At 39.6% G+C, this 18,409-nt stretch overlaps 1 protein-coding gene across 3 annotated transcripts in view; it reads right to left on the reverse strand.

Annotated features, from left to right (window-relative positions):
* Positions 1-18,409, reverse strand: part of arhgef25a (Rho guanine nucleotide exchange factor (GEF) 25a) — a 59,108-nt gene that overhangs the window by 16,818 nt on the left and 23,881 nt on the right. For all 3 annotated transcript variants that reach the window (XR_008961623.1, XM_057319574.1, XM_057319575.1), the window contains 2 exons: positions 2,045-2,355; positions 1,291-1,401 (listed from right to left, as the gene is read on the reverse strand). Coding sequence is in view for 2 of the 3 variants with exons in the window: in XM_057319574.1 (XP_057175557.1) it covers positions 1,291-1,401; positions 2,045-2,355 (422 nt within the window). In the remaining variant the exon portion in view is untranslated. The remainder of the gene's footprint in view (positions 1-1,290; positions 1,402-2,044; positions 2,356-18,409) is intronic.

The raw sequence follows: 18,409 nt of genomic DNA on the forward strand, positions 1-18,409 counted from the left end.
CGCGTGATCGCGACGTGCTTCAGTGAATGATGTTTAATTAACAAATTACTAGACGAGCACGAGCAGTTAATCCACCCGGCTGGTTCGCTATCAGCAATCTCAGCATCTACCTTATCAGCTCAAGAGAACCACTACAAATAGAGAAAGCCGTTTTACCTGCATTCTCTCTACAGTCTTCAGGCATCCCTCCACCACCCCGGCTCCTCACCACGAGACCGTTTTCTCTCGCAGGACTACAGGGGAGCGCTCTGGGTTCGTGCTAATACCGGGACAGGGGAAGAGTACTCCAAGTTCGGAGGAAACTGCCGGGCTTAGATCCATCTCACCAGACAGCACGCCAAATATGCATACCTTTTAATTTGTATTATTATCTGCATGTTTGAATTTAAATCCTCCCATAAAACGTATTCACATAATTCATAATTCAGCCTACTGGGCTGGGGACTAGACGTTGGTTGAGCGACGCGAGTGGGCGTGGTTTCAGCGCCAACAGCGGACACGCCCCCAGCATTTGAGAGCAGAGAGTCCTGCTTATTTTTCCAAGATTTTGATAACTTATTTTATTTACTTGGATGTTTTTTTCTCTATTCAAATTTGGCTGGGTGGTTAATAACACACTTTTCTGTTGTGTGACAAACTCGGAACACATATTTTCATGTCACTTTACGCGGACTTATTATTACGCGGAGTAATATTCTAACTTTTCGGTTTAAAAAACAAAAAGCATTTTGTACATATACACAAAATGTTCAAAATTGTCTACATACTTTACCTTCTATTTGCAGCAGTAAGCTTGCAATAATGATAATTATTACAAAACATGTAATATTATATGTCAAAAATAATAAGAGCTGTCAATTCGGATTTCACAGATGTAGTGGTAAGTGATGTAATGGTAATCATGCAGATGGCAATACAGAGGCAAAAGTTATGGAATGAAGCTTAAAAAAATGTACATTTCCTCAAAAAAAAGCTTAATGTGACTTTATCTCTTTTTTACCTCCATATTTGCAATGGTTATTTTCTGATCATGGTGTATACAGATGGACTCTATAATCACATTTACTTGCATATCAAAAGGAAGCATTCCTGTTCATCATGTTGTTGTTCATCTAACCACCCATTTCCATTTATTCACCCTCCTCCAGCTTTATATACAGTACGTGCAGTATGTGTGTGTGTATTTTTCACAGTGTGACAAAATACTAATTCTGACTTTCATTTGTTGGTTTAATTTTTTTCATTTTCCACACACACTCTGATCCTGGACATCTGATTGGCTGGACTGACCTGTGTTTGTCCTAGCATGGTGAATCCCTGTGGAGAGTCTGATTCGTAGCTGTGGGATTGCAGGATACCTGGATCGTAGTTGCCGGGAGCAGGCAAGCCATCTCTCCACTCCTGCACACACAAAATAAAGCTTTAAAACAGCCAGGAACTGCAGGCTTTACTCTCAAGGCTTTCACAAGCATCAATACGAAGGTCAAAATAAAACCGACCCATAATTCCTCGCTCTATGTGAGTATGATGAGTGGGTGTGACTGAGGGTCGTAGCGAGTAAAGGTCACGACAGACGGCCAGCACACGGTTCATTTGAACTGTGGTTTATGTGGAGGTGAACCACAGAGCTCGAGTGAGCAGTTGGTCAAGCAGTGTGGTGCAATTCACACTGTCTTATGAGAAACAGAATGAGCGGGGAGACACCTGTAGTGTGGTGATATCGGATGTGTACGTGACTTTCTTCTGTGGAACACAAAAGAAGATATTTTGAGAAATGTATCTGTGGTTTTGTGTTCATACAATGGAAATCAATGGGGGCCGATGTTGTTTGGTTATCAACATTCTTCAAAATATCTTCTCTTGTGTTTTGCAGAAGAAAGAAAATCATACAGGTTTGGAATGACATGTGGGTGAGTAAATGATGACAGAATTTTCATTTTTGGGTGAGCTATTCCTTTAAGTTTCCAAATAGCTTTTTGTTTAAATAATACACTAAATGTCAATCAAATACACCAAAATACACATTTAAACATCTAAACCTCACCTGTTCTCTGTCTATAATTGGCAGAATGGTGAATTCCTCCTCTGTTGTTTGTGGATTGCCAAGTTCTTGGCTGCTCCTGGTGGGTGGAGGTGGGGGTTTGCCCTCCAGTCTGCGGACCTGCCGCTCCCCCTTGGCTGCTCCGGCCGCCCCAACGCTGAGCTTACGCACCGGATTAGTCAGCCACTTCTTTAGGGTGCTGACGGAGCGACGGGAGCTGGGGGAGTTTGGGGCCGAACTACCCGAAGTTTGGGGGGGCAGAGAGGCCACAGAGGTGGAGATGCTGCCCTCACTGCCGGCGGCTGAGTATGAGTCTGAGAGAGAGAAAGAGAGGGCAAATTAAAGATCATTTTTCACATCTCAAATTTTATGCTTCACTCTGTGTATATATGTGTGTGCGTAAATGTATATGACCCATGTTGACAGGCCTCATGCCACACACCCCAGTTCGTGTTAATCACATGAGATTCCATCAGACTGGTCCACGGCAGACATAAAGAGCTACACTGGTTATCCAAGTTGTCGTGTGACCCTGGGGAACTAAATATAGTCCCCGCCCCAAAGTCGAGGCTCAGGCTTACACTGCCGTGCTGGTGTCAGAGGGACCCTGGGAAACGAGCAGAGGGGGATGTCCACAGGAAACACACTTTAATCCTCATTCACAGGAAGGTCACCAAATTTTTTTGTTCTCTCTAGACGTTGTGCCCCCCGACTCTTTTCCTGACCCAGAACAGTGGCTGTCTGAGGTTATCAGCAGCAGCAAGGAAGAGTCTTGCCTGTTAGAGTCTCTCACCCTTCTAATGCAGCCTCTGCTTGACCTCCTGATTCAGCTCAACACGGTCTGACAGTACGGAAACACACACACATAAAACGCTCTCTGCCCAGAGACACAAAATGCTTTGCCCAGATGTCAAACTGTGTCAGAATCAACAATGTAAACTAACTAAAACTGCATTTTTTTTAAACCCAGCGGAAATTTGATTATGTTCCTCTTTTATTAGGCGAGTTCATGCATGCATTTAATAATGTTGTCACTTAAAACTCAACTTTAAGCATATTCCTGTGATAATTTCTACATGCCTTAAAATGACTTCAATGTAACTCTACACCCTTGCTGCATTTATATACATGGATTAATGTATATGCAAATAAGTCCCCGCCTCCCAATCGCAAGCTTGGACCGTTGATTATAGGTACATAGATACCTCACTCGACGTGTAAGCAGCGCAATTCTTTTTGCAGGTTACAGGGTTATGACATCATAAACGGAGGCAGCAGAGCCGATCCTTCCTATACGCAGGTTGCGTAGGGCCTCTGCACCACCAGGGGGCCCCCTTGAGTACCGAATCAAAAACATTATAATGTAAACAATACGCTATTTTTATAACTTGCGGATTCAACTTAACAGGAATCATTCGGAAATTTCATTTTTATTACTTTATTTATGTAATTACTTTACTCGGACATCATGTAGTGCGCGGCAGGTGATAACATGCGCGTGATGTGAGATGCGTATTTACATATGGCCATGGGTTTAAAACGGAGCTATCCGTCTGTATCCTTTGTACTATTTTCAAAGTCTTATTTAGTTTTGCCAAATTATGCAAGTACAGATTTACTAATTCAGTATTTATCCACTGGCATAGAGTTGTTTTGACGTTGGACTTTCAATACTCTGAATTTAGGGACCGTCTCCAAAGTTACATAGGCTACACATTAATACACACGTTTCTAACTTCAATAGCATTTAAAGGGAATGACTTACATTTACAAAACCAACTGTACAGTGTTCAAGTGAGTCTCAGCTATAATGCACACCACTGCAATCCACTGTAATTCGTTTGCCCATTATAATATGTCATTTTTGTGTCATCACATTTAGAGAATTATTGATGTGTTTTCGTATGCTTGGCTTTCTTGAGTAAACTATATTTATCATGTTTTATTTTTGTTAATCCCTCATTTGGTTAGTAAAAGCACACCACGTTTGCGTGTTAAAGTTTTTTTTTTGACAGCTGTGTTAATTAATTGATATATTTTTATTTCTTGTAGTTTACAGTTATGTTTATCTAAATTTAACTATCACAAAGGTTTGCTTAGGGGCCCCAGACGTCTAGGATCGGCTTTGGGGGGCAGATTCTAACTGCATTTGGAAACTGTCAATTGGTTAACTTCAATTTTATGGACAAAATACTCTGCAATGGTTTAAAATTATGAATTAGCACATGGTTTATCTTAAAGCATATTAAAAACACCACATAGATATAAACAACATTAAAAACTTGATTGTCACCACAGGGGAACTAAGTATGAACACACATTTATCTTCTGAAATTGCTTAGGAAAGATAAATAGAAAGAAAACAAATGGCATTCAGTTTAGAGTATGAAACTATAAAATAAATGTGTATAGCATAGCTTAGATAGTGTGGAATAATTTGAAAAGAAATGTTTGAATTCATATTGAAATATCTTGATTTTGATGGCAAACTTCAGTATCTTTGCAAAATTGAGCACTGTTGTTGTTACAGTTCAGCCAAAAAATTCTCTCAACATTTACTTACCCTCATGTCATTCCAAGCCTGTATGACTTTCTTGCTTCTGCAGAACACAAAAGAAGATATTTTGAAGAATGTTTGTAACTATTGGCCATATTGGCTCCATTGACTTCCATTGTATGGACACAAAACCACAGAGATATTTCTCAAACATCTTCTTATGTGCTTTACAGAAACAAGAAAGTAATACTGATTTTGAACAACATATGATGACTAAATGAATAAATGATGACATCATTTTTAAAGTATTCCTTTAAGACAGTGTTGACATCTCTTCAAGAACTCCAGAGGAAGTAGAAAGCAGACTTAAACCTCTCCAACTAATCTAATTGCTTTCTAGGAACAACGGAGACATTAAAGAGTTGTGATTTTTCTTTCCTATAGGGTAAAAGGTTGGAGCAATGTGACAGCGGGGAGCACAAGCTTCTATTTCTGCCAACTTTAACTGTCTTGAACAAATAAAAGCAGGAGGAAAAACAGAGAACAAGTTCCTGGTTAGAGATTAACACAGAATTCCAACTAATTTATTAAGTTAATGTTTTGTGTACTGCAGCAGAACTGACCAAGAATTTGTGCTGATACACAAAACAACCCCTGTTGAGATCTAATCCGCAAAGTTTCCACTTTCATTGGAGAATAATCAAGGAAATAACGGAGTTGACCTCAACCCAGATGGAATTCTGCAGAACCTAAAGTGGAGGGATTAGAACTCTTATTGCTGGCTAAACAGCAGGGTAAAGCTGCTTTCCTGATATGTGCCGCTGTGTGCTCAGGGGGGAATCCTTCACTGTGTGAAAAACATGCTAGACTGTCTACGCATGGGGCATAAGAGTGAGGAATGGTTTCATTCAGCACTCAGCACGTATCCAACGGATTTAGAAAGAGTGGCAGTTATGAAAAACCCAAATCCTATTCATTACCCGCGTTTGTTTTTTTGAGCAAGAAACTGAATGTTATCAGGACCCAAAGGCTGCTTGGAACCGGCAGCCAACGCTTACCATATCCTCCACAAATCAGCAGTGACACCCACATAAAACAATGCGTTATCAATCATACAACACATACAGAGTGTAAAAAACATATTTGGTCCTGAAACTTTGATGCAGTCGTGCATAGCAGGAAAAGTTTTTGGAACAAAATGAAAACTAATTCACATTTAACACAGAGAGGCTGAAATTGCAGGAATGTCGAGAAGTGCGAGGTTGTGTGAGAGAAAGGCATGTCCTCCTCCATTTTGATTGCTGGTAAAAAGAGAGGATGAATTGATTTAAAAGCTTTGCTAAGTGCTGGTGATGTGCAGAGAGAGAGAGAACTTCTTTTAATATGGCTGTGACTGAGTGTCAATGCTAAATTCTTTAGAAAGGATTTTTCCTAAAATCCTACTAGCGCAGACATCTGCAACGAGGGGAGAGAGAAAGAAAATGTGTTTAATAAGATGTTGTTACATAATATTCTGTATATAATATCCTGCAGATCAATTTGTGTATACATAGTGATTATAAGGTTTATTCTAAGTAAAAAAAAGAAAATTACCATTTTAAAATATTAGTTGTTTTTCTTAAACCAATTAGAATCAATGGGAAAGTAAAAATATGATATATACTGTATATTATATACACTGACCAAAATTATAAACGCAACACTTTTGTTTTTGCCCCCATTTTTCATGAGCTGAACTCAAAGATCTAAGACTTTTTCTATGTACACAATTTCTCTCAAATATTGTTCACAAATCTGTCTAAATCTGTGTTAATGAGCACTTCTCCTTTGCCGAGATAATCCATCCACCTCACAGGTGTGGCATATCAAGATGCTGATTAGACAGCATGATTATTGCACAGGTGTGCCTTAGGCTGGCCACAATAAAAGGCCACTCTAAAATGTGCAGTTTTACTGTATTGGAGGGTCCGGGGAGGTCTGAAAACCAGTCAGTATCTGGTATATATACATATATACATCCGTGGAAAGAATTAAGAGACAATTTTTCAGTTTTTCTGGTTTAGGTGAGATTGAGTAGTTTCATTCAGTGAACTACTTACAATATTTCGACCAAATTTGAAATAAAAATATTGTTTCTATTTGCATTTATTTGCAGAAAATGAAAGATGCTCTGTATTTTTTAGACCTAAAATATGGCAAAGAAAAAGTTTATATTCACTTTTAAATAATACAACAGCAATATTTGTACATGTATTTAGGAAAAGTTCAAAAGATAATTTTTTATGTGATAACCTTGATTTTTATCACAGTTTTATGTGTCTTGCCAGTCTTTCACATTGCTGTTGGATGACTTATGTCACTCCTGAGGTTTGATTTTGTTGAAATTCAACAGACACTGGTCTGGAATAGCCACAATACAACTAGAAAGGCTGATTAAATGAAAATTCACAGCAGAGTTGCGGGTCCCTGAAATGCCAGACCCCAAAACATGTGAGACGGATGAGAGGGACTGCGATAAAAAGAACTCTGCATGAGGACTGAATGGCTATCTGAGGTTGGCTCTCTCTCACACAGTTGGACGGAAGAAAACACAGAATTCCCCACAGCCCCCCGCTGGCAGGCCAGCCTGTAATTTCAGGAGAGCATGTGTTTCAGCTCAGAGCGGCCAGTGGGCTGTTTCATCGGCCCTCTGCAAGAAAGTCAACATGAAAGCACAAGCAGGGGAGGAGTGTAAAGAGATCTGTGATGCTGAGATGAATGGACGCAGGAGAGCAGGGGCTCTCAAATAGGAGGGAAGGAATAGAGTGATGGAGGTAAGAAACTAAAATGGCTTTGTTGTATCTGATAGAAACAGGTTGTAAACAAGACAACAAAAATAATCTTGGGCTTGTGTCTGAGAGAATTCCGACTTGTACCTTTCTGTCTAAACACACTCTGTTCTATCAAAAGAAAATTTGCCCAGCTTTGTAATACAGAAATCAAACACCTGTTCACACCTAAACTTGTGGGAATATTCGATTAATCTGTGTATATCCACCATGGCTAATCACATCATTTACTCCCTGCATCCCTCACCATGGTAACCAATACACCATCTCTGCATGATGACTGCTCATCATTCTACCAACTGGGTTTTCCGTCGAATTAACATAATACACAGCAAATGCATTCAGATGTGTTAATGTTTCTGCCTGGATTAAATGTGTAACTCTCCATCACTCATCTGATGGGAGGGTGGTAATATTGTAATGAAAAGCAGCTCTCGTGTTAGTCTGAAGTATATATGTAAACTCATTCCTGTAATGGTGTGGCTGAAAGCCAAGAGAGATGACAAAGCCACATTTCCATAATGCAGGAACTGCACTGTTCAACAACATCGATAATTTAAAGATGAATTAAATAAAAGGCAATATTTTAAGAGTTGTAAATGAATGCAATTTGCATGCCGCAATTTTCCATGCAGCAGACTACCACGATCTGTCATGCTTTACTGGGACTGCCCAACATCTCTCCATCACTACAGCCAAGCACCTAAACAGTCTCTTTAAAATGCTTACAGTGCACAACAGGTTTGGTTATATGCCCGGTTATACTGCTCTTCTCCATAATGTCATTGAAACTGACCCTACATGTGGAGTTTGATTGACAGGCGACCAGACCAATCAAAACGCTGATATTATTTAGAATTTAGAATAGAATTTTATCGGAGGTAAAATTTGATCTTTTTGGTCATAATCACAGTTTCACCCATTGCCTAAACGTGTCAGAAACCAATGGCGCTATCTAGACGTTATGTCGTTACATCAAGCACAGTACGTTAGACTAGAGCTTCGATCTTTATTTTTACTTTATTGCGAGTCACTTTCACATCCTGAATATATACTGCATATTGGAGACTTTCTTATTGCATTTGGCTGAAAGTACACGTCATTTTTTTCCAGAAATGATTATTTCACAATAAATATTCTTTAGTGCAGTGGGAGCACTTTGGATGATGTCGGATTTAGCAAAAGGGGGAGGGCTTTGTCCCCAGTGATCAGCGAATTCAGTTTCTGTCATCTCTATCTCTCTCTTCCCCAGCCTCTCCTTCTAAATCTCTCTTCTGAGCCCTGTCATTATAATGAATCCGCGTGCAACAGAAGGGATTCTTCCTCTCTAAACTATGGGATAATACAGATTCACAGTTTCTGGTTAAAATTGCTTTTTTAAACTTCCCATGCTTTGTTATATGTAGAAGTTCCATTAAAAGTACTTTGTAATGGTGATACACATAATAACAATCATCATTAAAAAAGATCAGGGGGAATTCACGAAGACTGAATTGCAACTGATTATTTACTTGCATAACTGGATTATGCAAATTCAGAAATCAGGTTCCGAAATGTAACCTCGAATGCAATTTGCATGCCGCAATTTTCCATGCAGCAGACTACCACGATCTGTCATGCTTTATTGGGACTGCCCAACATCTCTCCATCACTACAGCCAAGCACCTAAACAGTCTCTTTAAATGCTTACAGTGCACAGCAGGTTTGGTTATATGCCCGGTTATACTGCTCTTCTCCATAATGTGATCATCATTTGATGAATTACTGCTGCCACAACCAATAAAATGTACACAAATATTTCTTTGAAACAAAATCCTGCTTTCTCTATATAGTAATTGCATCAGGCAGGCACTGAGCTATGCAAAAAAGAAATGAGCTTGAGGGGCAACATGGCATAAGATTTAAAGACATTTTTTAGAGAATGTTATCTTGACAATAAACATGAATTTGTTCAATCATGTAATTTGACCAATAACTCAATCATTGTAATTGACCCTACACTTGGAGTTTGATTGACAGGTGACCGGACCAATCAAAACGCTGATATTATTTAGAATTTAGAATAGAATTTTATCGGAGGTAAAATTTGATCTTTGTGGTCGTAATTACAGTTTCACCCATTGCCTAAACGTGTCAGAAACCAATGGCGCTATCGTTACATCAAGCACAGTACTTTAGGCTAGAGCTCGATCTTTATTTTGTTCACTTTATTGCTAGTCACTTCCACATCCTGAATACATACTGCATATTGCAGACTTTCTTATTGCTTTTGCTGAAAGTACACGTCATTTATTTCACAATAAATATTCTTTAGTGCAGTGGGAGCACTTTGGATGATGTCGGACTTCGCAAAAGGGGGAGGGCTTTGCGAAGGGTCAATTGGCTAGATGTCTAATCATATCCAATCATACACTATATACATTCACAAGCCCTGGATATGAGAGGTATTTCTGATGGCCGTCTATTTCTGGAAGATGTTTAAATCATAATTCTATTATAATTTTTTTGACATAGAAAATGACTACAATTTTAGAGGCAATTTTTAGGGTTGGTCTTACAAATGTAAATCCTATCAAAACTTTGATTCACACAGTGCTTGTGAATAGAACTTATGAATAGGACAGTACAAATACAAACTTAAACAATCAAAGGTGTATTTTGTTAATGTACACCGTATTGAGGAAATTGCAATAATATGTGTCATCGCTGCGATGCTGTCCTTCCGAAACATCAGATTTCCAAATTCACTGTTTTTCAGGATTTTTTTTTTTTAATTATTAAATACTGTGTTGTCAAAGTTGACAAGCACTTTTTGATACTTTTGCTTATATATTGGTTGGATATTAGCAAAATACAGTGACAAACATAAAGGGTGTCTAATAACAATGATTTATGGCAAACAATAAAAACCACAAAGTATGGAGATACAAGGTTTCAGAAGAACACCAGCGGTAGTCTAATTTCATATACTGAATTCTGTTTTCTTTATGTTTCATGAATACATATTCCACTTTTATTTCTACTATCTATACGAATGTAAAGCTGCTTTGCAACAGTGCAAAATTGTGAAAAGCACTATATAAATCAATTTGAATTTTGTCTTGTTTGATTGGCAGACCTTTTTCCCTGTTTGTTTAAAGCACAAGTCATATTTATCTCTCCCGAAACTAACTGGATTACATGCATGACATGCATGACACTGCAAACACAACAAAAGACACTTACTAACATTTGGCTGTATTTCAATGCACTTGTTATTGGTCACACATGTACGGCTCAAGAATTGACAAAGAGTCCCTTAATCCATAAAACCAGCCCCTGCCTGCTAACATGTAAACATTTGCGATAATGTGTGCTGAAGGCCATGTGTTCTGAAGTCCACCTTTCCAGGAATTTGGGCTCCATTTCCATGTATTGATCGGCCGGTGGTAGAGTGCTGAGGCAGCCGCTCTGCAAGAGAGAGGTGTGTTGGCTCTAATGGGCAGCAATTTTCAGAGAGACTCAGGCCCCTGGAGACCTGCAGCGCTTTAGTCAGCTTTTGTTTGGCAAGGCCTCAAAAGTCAATGCGTTTGAAGAGGCGAGCCACAGCACCTGTTTCTCTGTCTGGATGTTCAATGTAAGACACTGCTTTTGTCTGAAAGTTGTGTGGTTGTGGATGAAGACAAGGTACAAAGCATCATCAGAACACAACAGACTTATGACCCTGAAGACCAGCTAAAATGTCCAAATTAAACAAAAACTTATATGTGGATTCACTCACGTCAATTTCAAACTTAAAAATGGGGGGAAACAAACAGGAAGTTAAAGTACAGGATTTGTTACATTTCCATATATTTACACGTGCACCATTTTAAACCCATAATTGCACAGGATACTTGAGTAGGGTATCGATCTATGACAAGAGCGTCATCCAGCCAAAACCAATTGGACTGTGAGCGGAGCGAAAAATGCAGAAGAGTGTCTCTCATTTTCCTCTGCTGTTGTGTTCGTACACTAAAGCACTTGTTCTCAAATGCAGGACTGGCCTTTAGATTGCATTTCACTTACGCAGGGGAAATAGAGCTGTTTGCACCTCATATGGGTCTGTGTGTGTACAGCTACTAAAGGACAGGAGCTCCTTGATGTGCGGACACAATCGCCCTTGTTGGAACGTATTGTACTGCACTGCATCACTAACATCAGATTCTACTAGCCCATGGCTGCATACAACCACCACCTTCTGATCTGAATCACACACGACTGCTGGATCATTGCAACCATTAAATTTTCCTTAAAATGTATCTATACATTTTATGTAACCTGTTGTTTACGACCGCAGCTTTATTTGTAGTATAAACCTTTTTTCCCCATTTGTGCAATTCGTTTCCTCTTTGGCCTCCACACTCTCTGTATCTCCTTAGCTGAAGCTGTGCCCTATTGCTCACCACTCACTCAACCCCAGAGACCCTTAACTATCCCCCCAAGCCAGCCCTGCCCCTAAATGCTGAGCATTAAAATCTTGTTCTCCGCTTGGGTGTAAAACAGCTGTATTTAGTCTCTCCGCCTCTGAGGATATCTGGAAGGCTGTAGTTTGTACCAACAGCCAATGCGGCATAACAAAATGAACCCCTTTAGTTATAAGGTCATTTGTGTTTACATTTCAACAAATAGCAGGTTTAATCACAGCCATGATGAGAGGAAAGAAATAAGAGAGAAAGGAAGATAGACATGAGAACTCTGGTTCTGCCAGAAAGACTCAGGAGCCAAGATGACGTTGCAATGACATTTATTTAACAGCTGACCAGCTAATGAAAGCAAAAGTCGGCATCAGTATCTGCAAAGGCACATGTTGAGTAAGTACGGATCTTATATACTCCAAGTGTTGGATGATGATAGGCTAGAACTATAAGTAATGAGTGACGTAGCATTAGAGTCTTCCTGGCAGAACTTGCGCTAAAACTAAAACATTTTTGTGAAAGACACAGACAGTGATTCGAGGTTGCAAGAAAGCTTTCAGGTTACAAGAGTGATGGAGAAAGAAGACTTCAGAGTACAATGACAGATGGATGACAGTTCAAGGTTTAGTCATAAGCACATTCACAAAACCACTTGCTCTCCTCTGATGAGTGGAGACAAGGATATTTTTAAGCAAATGAACCGATTTTGAGAGAAGAGAAAGACCCACAATTCCGTTAAAATGCCAATAGAGCTTGTTAATTGACGTCCAGCCGCGTTGAATGTTGCGCCATCTTGGGAGGATAGCTGCTAGTGCATTCAATGCATTGTTTTCTTGTTTGATTAGGAAATATAACTATTAGGGCTGTGCAAAAATATCATGCATATACATGCAACTATCGCAATATTTTTTTTCCCGATAGTGTATCGATACCTCTACTATTTTTTAAAATCATGTCATATACATACAGCCAAAAGTAAGTGGAAGAAAAATGGCGAAAAATATAAGAACGCTTGGAGCTCTCAGAGCTGATGTGTGGGTGTGCTTTGGTTTTCAAAATAAGTAATGGAGTAATGAGTTATATAAAATAATGCTGTTTGTAGGCTTCGCAAGTCATGACACAAGTCACTTGGCTACTGCAGTGCATTAGACAAAAAGTTTATTAAGAAAAGTAACAATGACATTTATTGTGCTCTCACAGATGTGACACCAGCACATTTACAGCACGGATGAACCAGGGGTTTTATACTGCCCATGTTCATCGTTTTAACTGTAATGCACCACAACAGCCAAGTGACTTGCATGAGCCACCTTACTCCCCTGTGCTACCCACTTGAGGGGCGCAATCCACAGTTTGAGAACCCAAACCTCTGATCTAAAGGTCCATGCATGGCACATCATGGCCACTCTGCAGAGGTAAGGGATGTTTTGACACTTATCCTTACAGAAAACCCCCGGTGGTGCACAGCATGTTGTATTTCTAGCTCTACTTTTTACATTTTCTATTTAAAGTATTGCAATATATCGCAAATGTGTGTCGTATTGGAATACATAGAAATATATTGTATCGTGACCCATCTATCGTGATATGTATCGTATCGGGAGGCACTTGCCAATACACAGCCCTAATAACTATGGTAGGTCGGTCTTGTTGTGTTAAAAACTGCAATAGCATTATGCAGAGTCGTTCAGGAAAAGCCCATATGGTTCTTTCATTTTTGATTTCACCATATATCAAACAAAACAAGTAACGGTAAATCAAAACAAAATAATAGCAGTGGAGTATTATCCTCCCAAGATGGCGGCGCCACTGCAACATGCAACATGCTTGTCATGCAACATGCAACAGGCGTGACGTCAGCTTCACATTCTCTATTGCCTTTAATATTAAAACGTTTTTCCTCTTAGCTGGACCAGCCTGAACAAAGTCATGCCTATGTGATGTGCTTTAATATCATATAGGAATGACATAGGAATGGTGATAAACCATCAAATAAAAACAAAAACTTTTAACAGAAATACCTGACAAACACAAAGTGTAAAAGCTAAACTGTAGAGATAGCATTTATTTCTTTTCAAGCATGCATACACAAACTCAAGCACACAAACAATGTTGGGTTGACAATGAGATTATCACCTCGCTTGCACACTTGTGCCCTTAACATGCATACTAAACCCACAGAAGAGATCTCTTACTTTGACACTTTAGTCTTCTCCACTGGGTCATGACGGTACACTTCCCCTTTCCTGTCACAGCATTTGAGACGCTCTCCCCTCGGGCATATCAGACACTAGCTCAGGAGGCGACTCAAGTGGAAATAGGTGAACCGTCACACAGATATTTCTATTTTAAGATCTTAATGGGAAGGCTGGCGTGCGCACAAGCATAGGTCACATTACCTGTTTGCACCCTCCGGTTTTGGAGCTGAATAGATGTGTCTGTTTTAATATTTGTATTTTTGATCATTATTATCAATCAAATCACTTTATTGTCACTCAACCACACAAGTGCAACAGTAGGTAAAAAACTATTATAATTAGTCATTATCTTTTCTCCTATATGTGTGAAATGCATATTTTCTGCAAACAGTCTCATGAAAAGATTTCTACAGACAATGCATAGACAGCATGACAATGCATCAATGGATGTCAAGTTCAGTTGCAATTTTGCTTAGTTTGTTTAATTAAAATATAAAAAAAACATAATTTTTCCATTGTGTGAAAAAGTCTCACCTGACTGTGACTGTGAAACACAAAAGAAGATTTGAAGAACATTGCTAACCAAACAACATTTGACTGCCGTTGCATAAAAAATAAAACCACCAAGACATTTCTCAAGATATCTTCTTTTGTGTTCCACAGAACAGTCATATACAGGTTTTGAACAAGATAAGGGTGAATAAATGATGACAGAAGCTTTATTCTTGGGGTAACTATCTCTCTTAAGTTAACCAATGCCAGACATACCACAGGTTCCCCCTGAAAACAAACAAAAAAACAATTAAATTATGCTTGTGCTCACCACCATGATATAATGTGAAATGGCTGTATTTAGGGCACCCTGTGCTTTCAGGTCCACTACGCCTAAAAATGATAGAACACTGGATACAGAGTACTAGTACTAGAGCAGTCACACACTCCGAACGTCTGGATAAGAGGCTTAAAACTCTTTTATTGCTGTCTGTTCTGTGTTGTTGGAATTGACAGGCATGGCACAAGCCAGACGGTGGTGAGCTACTGGTCTGTGGAAGAAAACCACAGCATTCCTACCCAGCTGCTGCTAGAAGCTTGCTAACCACGCTCTTTCTCTCCCTTTTACCCTTACCATGTTCCACACGTACCATCATAGACCAAGACGGCTAATCTGCCGTCCTGCTAAACACAAGCTTGGGCCAGACGCAGTGCTGACACACATCATAAGAAGTGTAAAGGAGACGTAAATTACACCCTTCTCCACACAGACTAAAGCCCTGAGCCAACCCCGGGCACATGAACACTCCTGACTGCTGATGTACTCATCCAGACAGCCAGAAGAGTCACTACAGGCAGTGAACGCTGATCTCAATCGCTGATGACTAAGATATACAGTATCTGTTTGCTGTCAGCTTTTAAGAGCACCGCAGAATCCTGAATGTGTAGAGAGATGTGTGAATGAGCGTATGACTGGTGTGTTTTTATATATATTTGTGTGTGTGGAGTCCACATGTCTGAGACCACTAATGGAAATTTAAATGTATGTATTGGAATGTTTAAAAATTGCTCATTGCAATATTTTATTATATTATTCAACATCATTTGCTAATATTCTGCATGTATAACATGCCGTTGACGACAAGTTTGTGCAAAACGCATGAGTAGCATCAATTCATAAAATAAAAATCTTGAACATGGTCAATATATGTAAAAATCACTAATCGACATTTGATTAGTAGAAAGTGTAGAATCGTAAATTGTTTCACTTTCACTTTCATTTTACATTTGTTGTTTTTGTGTTTCAAAATACTAAAACATTGTTTTGCGAGGTTTAATTACATATTTTTAATGTGGAGATATTTGGACACCAGTGTAAATAAACATTTCTGATACAAAACTATAGCAAGTAACTAAATATAGTAACTATATTACATATTAATGTGCAATAGCGGCTAGCTTTAAATGTACTGACCTTTCATATTCTACCGGAAAACATATAGTTGCTGCAATTTTTGCTTTGCTGCTCTAGTCAAACTTTGGAGGAATATTCTCAAAAACAATGACATCATATGCCAAAAACAGACAAACTGCCAAAGCTCATCAACTGAGATATAAAGAGCAAAATAGAAAAGAATCTCAAAAACAACTCCTTTGTGCCAGGGATGTAATCGGAAACATCCACCAAATCAATCATCCTATAGTGTTTAAACACAATCAATAAATCGTGTTTGGCCACGTGTGCATCTTTATACCATAGTATACTTAAGATTAAAGTACATCTTCAACGTCCGTCGTGTGAAGGTCTATATGGAGATGTGCATATAGTGATGGTGAGCCACCTGCCTGTTTGTCAGTATCTCCCCGGGCAACGCTAATGTCCTGATCATGTGGGCAGAATAGTGCGCAACACCAGCAACACCTGTTCCCTCTTCCAAATAATTAAAGAGATGACAAATCCTATTAAGATAAGTACACTTTCCATTATATCACAATGCCTGTTTCTCTTCTACAAGAAGCAATGAACTGGGTCCACCCCGAGTCCACCCCACATGCTGATGTCTCTCCTGCCTCCACACTTTCCTTCATATTCAACAATCAACCCTCGAGTCCAATAAAGAAACATGTTTATAAGAGTTCTGTTCATAATAAAATCTAATGTATATTTTTACTGTAATCGTGTCACTACCTCATTCTTCTGCCACAACACACAGCAGTCGGGCATGTGACAATGTGGATGTGGGTAGACCTCCCTGTGTGTTAGCTTATATCTGCCTACCCCTGTTTTTGGTTGGTGGCAGGATGTTTAAGCCCAGATGGCACTGATTGGGCACCCCACGGAGATCACTACGGAAGACAGGCCCTAAAGCAAAAGAGTGCATCTGTACGCTCCGAGTTTTGACAATTTATGATAAAACGATCTCCCAGAAGTTCTATGCTACTGCAGATAGAGCCTGTTTATCCTCCTCATTTTCACTGTTAAAACCAACCCACACACCACGAAAGCAAATTTAGATTTTCTATGCTTTTATATGCTAGTGGATGAGGTCAACCAAAAATTTGTATAATTATTCAGGGCTTCCTTTAGGCAGATTTGTCAACTACAATTGATCCATTGATAAAAACATAAAAGTATTGAAAGTTTTCACCTTCACGCACCATTCATATTTGTAGTTCGGTTCTTTTGGTTCGGACCAAAAAATAAAAAAAACAATTTAGTTCTGGTTCGCTTAGCGTTCAGACTGGCATTTTAACAACGAACCTAAAGCTTACATGTAAAGTCGCAACGTGATTGGACAGGTTTTATGATTTCTATTTTAAAATGGAACTTACCGGACATCCAAAACAATGCCGTGTGCTGGGTTATACATGCTCAGTATATGCCTGCGCATATGACGGTATTTTTAGCAAGGCAGTAACTCGCGAAGACCTCATGAAGTGTTTAAAGCTGTCAAAACGGCGCCAGGAATTTCTCCGTTACTACCAAATCACTTGATTTTCTGCTCGTATATTGTTATCATCACTTCCTCATTTTGGTTCTGTTCGATGCCTTTGGTCCGTGTTCATATTTCAATTGAACCCCGCCAGAGTTCGTTTGAAAGTGGACCGAGACCCATCTTTTCAGCGGTCTCGGTCCGCTTGTTTGGTGCGCACCAGGGTTCGGGTGGCAGCGTTCACACTAAGGGCGTTTTCACACCTGTGTATCGATTGCTTTGTTCCGAAACTGGGGGTTAAATCGCTACAATATTTAAATTTATTTTAGTTCGGTTCGCATTCACAAGGCAATATTTCCAAACGGACCAAACTTTGTTAATAAAAGTCACGTGCGAGTAAACTCTCATTCGATTGGTCAGAGTGCATCTGTTTATTTTCCGGCCGGTAACGCGGGTGATAATGAGCGTCAGCTGCGCGTTGTCTCGCGTCTCTCACGGCGGAGCTCGGGAAGCATAAATAGAGGAGAAGGACGAGAGAGAACCAGGCCTGGATTTTATGTTATGTTTTATTGTGTTTGTGTGGCCGGCAGTCGACTGTGAGGGAGCTGTCAGCACTTTACTTTCGTTTTGTTGTTTGTTTATTTTATTAAAAGTTTGGTTTAACGTTCGCCGGTTCCCGCCTCCTTCCTTCCTTACTTTGAACATTGTTACAGGGAGCCATTAGCAAAACAATCCCTTTCGCGTCACGCAACTTTACATAATTACCCATCATACATTGTGATACAGTCTGGTTCGTTGGTCCGTTGGGTCGGATGGCTTTCACACGTCTACCGAATCGCTCCAGAGTTCGTTTGCAATCGGGTCGAGACCACCTTGTTCAGGCGGTCTCGGAGCGATTGTTTTAGGGTGGATCCTAGCTCGATTGCCGTGTTCACATATGCGTAAACGAATCGAACCGAGAGAGAAAATGTACCAGGTTTCGAA

Source organism: Triplophysa rosa, linkage group LG21, assembly GCF_024868665.1.
Source record: "Triplophysa rosa linkage group LG21, Trosa_1v2, whole genome shotgun sequence".
Taxonomy (NCBI): domain Eukaryota; kingdom Metazoa; phylum Chordata; class Actinopteri; order Cypriniformes; family Nemacheilidae; genus Triplophysa; species Triplophysa rosa.